Source organism: Hydractinia symbiolongicarpus, chromosome 1 (assembly GCF_029227915.1).
Source record: "Hydractinia symbiolongicarpus strain clone_291-10 chromosome 1, HSymV2.1, whole genome shotgun sequence".
NCBI classification, from domain to species: domain Eukaryota; kingdom Metazoa; phylum Cnidaria; class Hydrozoa; order Anthoathecata; family Hydractiniidae; genus Hydractinia; species Hydractinia symbiolongicarpus.
The window spans coordinates 6,390,584-6,398,441 of record NC_079875.1 but is presented as its reverse complement, the minus strand read 5'-3'; the positions used below and the strand labels follow the sequence as shown (position 1 = coordinate 6,398,441).

General features: G+C 33.3%; 1 protein-coding gene across 1 annotated transcript; it reads left to right on the top strand.

Annotated features, from left to right (window-relative positions):
- Positions 1 to 1,282: 1,282 nt before the first annotated feature.
- On the top strand, positions 1,283 to 6,328 carry LOC130634664 (myogenesis-regulating glycosidase-like). Its single transcript, XM_057444639.1, has one exon. It carries the CDS (start codon positions 1,829 to 1,831, stop codon positions 4,172 to 4,174), a length of 2,346 nt encoding a protein of 781 aa, XP_057300622.1. The 5' UTR covers positions 1,283 to 1,828; the 3' UTR covers positions 4,175 to 6,328.
- Positions 6,329 to 7,858: the final 1,530 nt, after the last annotated feature.

Here is a 7,858-nt window from a genome sequence, read left to right as displayed (position 1 = left end):
CTTTATCCTTTGTCATTTTTTCAATATGTTATAACTGAAAGAAAAAAATTATTTCTCTTTTTAGTTCAGGCCAATAGTTAGGTCCTATAAATATGGTCCTATTTGGGTTAGACGTAGTTTTTAGGGTAGGGTGGGGATGTGGGAGAGAGGGAAGAGGGGCGGGAGTGATAAAACCGCGCTTTGCCACATGCAGGAGACCTACATTATTACATGTGAAAACTGGTTGTTGATGTTGGTTCTCAGGCAAAATCGAATGTAGATAACGCATAAAGAAGAAATTTAGGTTAATACCTTATTGTTTATGAACTTGAAGAAAAACATAGCTTTCAATACCAACACTTAAATGGCACCTGACAGACTAACTGTATTTAAAAAGTAGACCATCACCGATAACATCTAATCCTGTTTTCAGGACTCTCTACGGCAAAGATGCGGTGATTACAGTGCTGTTAACACGAAAATGACCCTAGGGAAGAGGTTGCTTACAACTATTTTATTAATGACGAACGTTCAACCTCCATCTTAGAGCTCTTTATCTCTCGCTAAAGTAACCCTTAGAACTACTTTGTCTGAGTTTTTCTAATCTTGTCGTTATACTTTCATCAGTGCTCCGGCCTTAACATGTCCCATTATCTTAAAAGACACAAAAAGCAGTTGTCATGTCTCCTTTGTAACTATTTTTCACGGCTCGATCGGTCATCCTCGATACTCGAGATGTTTGAGGTGCAGTGTATACTGTAGATCGGTATTTCCCAGCCAAAAATAACAGAGCCTGGATCTTAAATTTAAAATCACCGACGATGGAGAGCACCGTTTAGATTAAAATTATAAAAATGACGTGTGTGCTATGTTAAAAACCAATGTTTTTTAAATTAAATTTCTGATTACATTCCACTGATTTTATGCGGCCATGTTGCTTGGTGCAGTTAAACTCAATTGTTGTAGCTTGGATTGGAAGCATTCGACATTTTTGACATTGTTGCTTATTTCAAAAAAAAAAAAAGCTAAAAAAGTTACCAAGAAAAATTCGTAACGTTTCACAACACTTTGAAGATAAACAAGTCGGATAAAACCGGACGTTCAAATTTTTTTTAACTTTCCATGCTGCAGGAGCACACCTTAATGTCTTAATTAATCGGGTCTTAAACAAAAAGAGATTGATTATGATAAGGGAAATTTTCACCGACCTTTTTCTGACTTGTGGTGCCATGTCATAGAGGGAACGATTTTGGGGGTCAAGCCGTAGCTGCAATCTCGTTTTTAGTCCTGGGACGAGGTGGTCTGTTTTTTCGAACACGGATATTTTTTTCCACGGATTATTTTGATTTACCGGAGGGTATATCACAATTACTTTTAAAATAAGGAACAATTTTATTAAAATAATTATTTAATCATTTGAAACGTCTATTTTAAAAGTTATTTTTAGTTTCCCAATAATTTTAATTTTAAGCAAGCAAAGCAATGTTATAACTAAAACGACAATTTATGTTTCCCATTCACACCCGGATCATAAATTTTTGTTTTTATCGAGGTAAAGTGACAGAGTCTCAAGATGAGCATTTCAGTAAACTTTAAATCGGATGCTGGGTGAGGATCAATAGTTTTATGTCAAATAACTATTATGTGATTGCTTTAATGATATTTTTTAATCTTTTACTTTTGTACGTCAGCTATATCTTTTTCTGAGAAGAAAACAAAATATCAACTACAAGCATATTAACGGAAACACCAAGGATATTGACGATTAAACAGGAGAATATTTATTTGTCAACAGACAGGATAGCTACAACTTTAGTTTAACGCGCACCATCAGAAAGAACATCCAAAAATGTTGGCTGAGAAGTTATCGTCAATTTCAGAGTATGATGAAAATTCAACTAGAACAAGTTTGACTGGATTAAGTTCATATACAGGATACACAGTACATAACCGCTCCCCAAGTGGCGATTCACTGAATACCATCTCTTCTACAATCACAAACAACACAAATAAGTATAGTAGAAATGGATTACCTGGGGATAGGAAAATTGCTACCGAAAATGCATTGCAGCAAAGGCTAAGGACTAAAAGTCTGGCTCAAACGCACAACTATCAATTTTGCAAGAAAATTCGAATTACAATGGCTTTGATAGGAATTCTTCTCCTAGTGGCTGCAATTTTTATGTTGAGTTTTTATTTGCCTAAACAATATGAGAGTGAGACTATAGCAACTAAAGCAAAAATTATTGAAAAGAAATATACTGTATTTGGCAAGAACATATTTATTGATCACAAGGACTATTTGACACTGCGATTTTCTTCCAATGTCAGTGCTTTGGTTGCAGAATCAGAAAGCAAGCCAAATATTGCATTAAAGGTCGATCTTGGGCAGCAGTTATCTGAAGCAGCAAAAAAGAATTTCTCAGTTCACTACACAAATGACTCATTGACAATAAAATTTCAAGAACTTGATTTAGATGTAATCACATTAACAATAACAAAGCTAAACTTTAGTGATCAGTGCTATGAAGTTTATTGGATATCAAGTTATAATAATAAATTGGAAGATTGTTTTGACACAAAGTTTTCTCATTGGTTTGGACTTGGAGAAGTCTTTAACCAAACATGGCCATTAGACAAAACGTCTTTTCCAATGACACCTTTTTTAACTTCTGACTACCTTGATAGTTATCAGCCTAATATTTTTGGTAGTGTATTAGAACCATTTGCAGTTAACAGCAAAGGGGCGGGGATTTATATTGATGAACATGTGCCATTACATGTTAGTATGAATGAAGTAACTAAGAAGCATCCTAAAGGTGATAAGTTTTGTATCCGTGCTGACTTGAAAGACTACTACAACGTGAAATATGTCAACACAAGCTCCACAAACTTACTGAAATATACTGTTTGTATCAGAGATAACATAAAAGATGTTCATAAGGTTATGTTTGATAAGTTTATTGAAAAGCCAGAGAAAGTTCCAGATAAACGAATGATGACTCAACCAATATGGTCAACTTGGGTACAATTTCGAACACATATAAACCAGAGTGTCATATTAAAATTTGCAGAGGAAATCAAAAATCATGGATTTGAAAGGAGTCACATACAAATAGACGATTCATATTCTACACAGTATGGAGATTTTAATTTTAATCCTGAAAAGTTTAGTGACCCAAATCTAATGATTGATATTTTAAAAAGTTATGGTTTTCGGATAACCGTTTGGGTATATCCTTTTGCAGGCTTAAAATCTAAGGCTTTTCTTCGGGGATTACCATATTGGATGAAATTTGGTAAAAAAGGAGCTCCTGGGATAACAAAGTGGTGGCATGGTTTTGCTACAATTCTTGACACAACTAATGAAAATGCTAGAACATGGTTTCAAAACACATTGGAGGGGTTTAAGAGGCTTAAAATTGATGGTTTTAAATTCGATGCTGGTGAACTTAACTATTTGCCACAAGATTACAATTTTATAATCCCTCAACCCAATCCTAATTATTTTACCAAACTCTATGTAGAATTGGCATCCAAGTTTCAACAACTTGGTGAAGTGCGAAGTTCATACAAGTGTCAAAAGTATGGGATGTTTACAAGAATTCTTGATCGGGCATCTCATTGGGACACTGGCAATGGACTACATTCTGTTTTGACAGCGGCTCTGACTTTCAGCATGATAGGGTATCCCTATGTTTTGCCAGATATGGTGGGTGGTAATGAGTATTTTTATAAGCCAAACAAGGAGCTGTATGTTAGATGGGCTCAACTTTCTGCCTTTTTACCTGCTATTCAGTTTTCAAAGCCACCATGGGATTTTGATAATGATAAAGATGTTTTGGTAATTGTAAAGGAGGCCTTAGCTATTCGTAAAAACATATCTGAAGTGATGTATACTGCAGCAGAGAATGCAGTGATTACAGGCGAGCCAATAATCCGACCATTATGGTGGTACTGGCCAGTGGATCATGAGACGTTTGTTGTTGACACAGAATTTATGGTGACTGAAAAGTTCCTTGTTGCCCCCGTTATGCATTTAAATATTGTTTGGCATACCATATATTTGCCAGCTGGCGTATGGAAAGAACAGTGGGGGAGGAAAAGCACAATAAATATGACGAAGGGTGGATATCGTGGATATAATGTTACATTGAGAGATGTTTGCTATTTTGAGCTGCTTAGCAAAAATTAGCACTAAATATAATGTTCAATATTTGTATTTGTGGGAAAAAATGTTAAATGAGTTGTACAGATTGTCGTGGTTGTAGGTGATAATATTTTTTTATTTAAAATTATTTATTCTGTTAAATACATTGTGTAATTTGAAGCGTATCTTAATCTCAATCAGATTTGCTTTAAAAACATTGTTTAACGTTTGAACATTCTCAGCCTAACCATTAATGGCTTTAGTGTGCTTAATTCTGCATTGTAAAAAGTCCTCGCGAGTTGTTAGGCACACATGTCACATTTCCTTGGTGAGATTCTATGTATTATTAATAGTTATATTTTTATAAACGGACTACTCCAGACAAAATTAATTGCGTACTACAATTAGACATGTGTCATTCCACTTTCAAAGCCATGGTTTTTAAATCCATTATGGGCTATAATTTTAAATTGGAAATTTAATTTACAATTAACATCCGCATTTATTTATTTTGAATTAAAAGTTTCATAAAATTTGTTATTTTATGCCTTGTTTAGCTTGTATAGTTTATTGTTATTAAGTTTAATCTTTTTATAAAACTGATAAAATTTGTTTAATTTGTATATTATAATAAATTTCGCTTTCACATGTTTTTTAAAAAACACTTTAAAGCCAGGTAAAGCATTTGAACTTGCTTAATTTTTGCTGACTTTTTGAACCTGATTATAAAACAAAAATTAGTCACCTGGGAACGAGATTGTTTTTTTGTGATGTTATTGGTACAAAAATATCACTGTTTTCGTAATCTTTTATTAACCTAAAGACATTTGTATTTCGAAGAAATTTGTGTCAAGGTTGTGGAACTTTAATAGATTTTAACTTGTTTAAAAACTTTTGGATTGTGGAAAAGTTTTTACATATTTTTACATGCGTATTTTTATTTTAATATGTTCAAACTAATCTATACTCTAGAGCACCAGATAAATGGGGGCTGGTGTATAAATTGTTTCGAAAATCAATACCTATAGGGCGTTGGAGCAATTAGAGGGTTGGAAACCAAAAAGCATGATATTTTAAAAAGACTTTGTAATTTTTTCAGATAATTGACTGCATGTTATAATACGCGCAAATTCGATTTTTTTTTGCTGCGCGAGAATTCATACGCGTAAAAATAGTACTGATAAGGTATATTTATAAATATATTCCATTTTCTTTTTGTGATATACATAATAATTTTTGCATTAATTATAACAAACAACGTTCTGGTTATATGTTAATTTTCTTATTATTTTTCATATTCCACTAATTTTTTTACAAAGCTATTTTAACTTTTTAACACTCCTTACTTTAACCCACCCCACGATGTAAATTTTATATGTTGTCCAAATAGCTTCCCAGGGTCGTTTGATATTGAGGGGATGGTGCCTATTTTATGTGCACTTTTAAAATTTGTCTTGTCAATGTTTCACGGAAAAATCAGGTTGTTAACTTAGTCAAAACTGAATTCTCAAAAAGTCTGAAATCTTTGACATTTCGAAATAGTTAACAACCTGAAAACATTAAGTCCCGTTTTATGGGATTTGTGGGATTGTTATGGGATTGTTTTATCTCACTTTGAGGCACAATTTATATATGGTGAAGGATCTTCTTAATGTGTTTTCAGACTTTTTAAAGGACGCAACTTCATTTTATAAGTTTTTGTAACTTCTTGTATTTCGCGGATATAGTATTTAACGTCTGTATAGATTCGTTCTCTCTTGCCGTGAGCCGAAAATCTGCGACAAACTTTCGATATCCGTTACATTAAGTTCTCAATGCTATAAGGCTATATAAAAATCACAGGGCTCCAATAAGTTTTAATTTTCTTACATGCTTCTATTTAGTAAACAATCTTAAAAAAAATGACCCAAATCAAAATTTGTTTTTTTATAACTAGTCTTTTCGCAACCTCGTTCCCAAGGCTCCTTGCTGTACCTTTAAAAAATAGAGGATTCCTTGAGAACGAGGTTGTTGTTTACGATGCAAATATTAAGAAATATTGTAATTTTTCATGTTTTAATTTGTTTTCTTTGTAACTTCGATCCTAGGGCTTGTTGTTTCTTTTGCAGCGCCAGTGAGAGACAATTCCTCGGAACGAGGTTGTTTTATTTGTAATGTCTAGATGTAGATTATATCAATTGTAAGATAACTTGTTCTTAATAGTTTCTTATTTCTTCTTCCCGTCAAGCTGATTCGCCGTCGGACAAGCATATTTTTATGTTATTTCGTTATGAATTTAACGTCAGCGTTTAATTTCATTTGAAATTTTCGCATCTTTTGCGTTACAAGTTTTTACGAATTGAAATTTAGTCTTACTGGGAAGTTCATTTTTAAGATGTCACAGTTCGATTTAACGACGACAGAGTCCAAATAATACGAACGATTCCCATAAAACACTTTTATCGTACACTTGATTAAGCATATCGAATACCGGGATAAAATGGCTGTTATTGAAATCCATACATATTTTTTGAAAGCACAAGATCCCAAAAGGCACTGAAATCAATATTTAACGCAACATCAAAATATAACGCCCCACAGAAAGTGGTCTGCAAGCGCACGCGTTAAAAAAGCGCCAACCTGCTTTGTCTTAAGAAACGGGCGTTTATTCAAAGTTTTGCGAGAGCCACTTGTTTCATTCAAAATCCCAACTTTCTGTACGTTTTGTCTTCAGGAAGAAGCCTGCTCAAATTACCACCCCGTTTAAATAGAAGCCTCGCCCATATTCTTTGAGGAAACTAAAAAAATAAATAAGGGCACAGATTATTAATCGAGGATTTAGGGTACTCATCCTTGCTAACTTAACACAAAACTCGCATAATATAACACCCGCAAATTTTTCTTCATTTTGTACTAGTAATTTCATGACGACCATATATCCCTCGTACTAAATTTCTGTAATAGGATCTAATTGCAACTCATTTTTCACATTCTCCGCATTCCTCATCCAATCAGTTCATTAATTTGTTTATTATAAATGTTATACGATGCTAATTCTTTAAGCAGATTGTTTTATGACAACAGTGAGAGTGTAAATGATTTAGAATTCTGTTTCTCATCATATAGTCACGCGTTACAAAGTAGAAGGAAGGAAATAAGCGTAACTTAATCTATTTTTCTAGATTTAGGCGAACTTATAGACAAATTTGGTTTTAATTATGTAGTTAGTTTCTCTCCTTAGAAGTGTTTAAAAATGAATGGTCGCGAAATATTTTAATTTCAAAAATAATTTTATTGTTCATTCCCGGGTAAAAGGGCGGCATCAATATTTTCGAAAATCGTGCAATGTGATTGGTTAAAACTTACGTCATAGCGGGCAATATTCCACGGTATTGCCCGATACCATAACAACCGTGTTTATAGTTTAAATACGGTAGCATTAAATGAAAATAAACACGGAAAAAAGTAAACAAAACGCGAAAAAGAAGTGAAACTTACTTTTTTTTGTAGCTATGATAAAAAACTGTAATGTTTACACGATATTCGATTCAAAAAAATATATTTTTAGTTCGAATGTCCGTTCCATGGGAATAGTGTCTATAAAGACATGGTTTCTACATCCTGCTTATAGTGTTATATTTTTTGTAAAATGCAGCACCCGGATAATAATCCATATAATAACTGTTTATTTCGGGCAATATCTTCAAATATTGACCTCTGTCACGTATTGCCTTCACAAGCTCGGGTAAT

Bases quoted from the DNA above. Each gene is read 5' to 3' on its own strand.
- LOC130634664 (XM_057444639.1), top strand. From the start codon at position 1,829: ATGTTGGCTGAGAAGTTATCGTCAATTTCAGAGTATGATGAAAATTCA.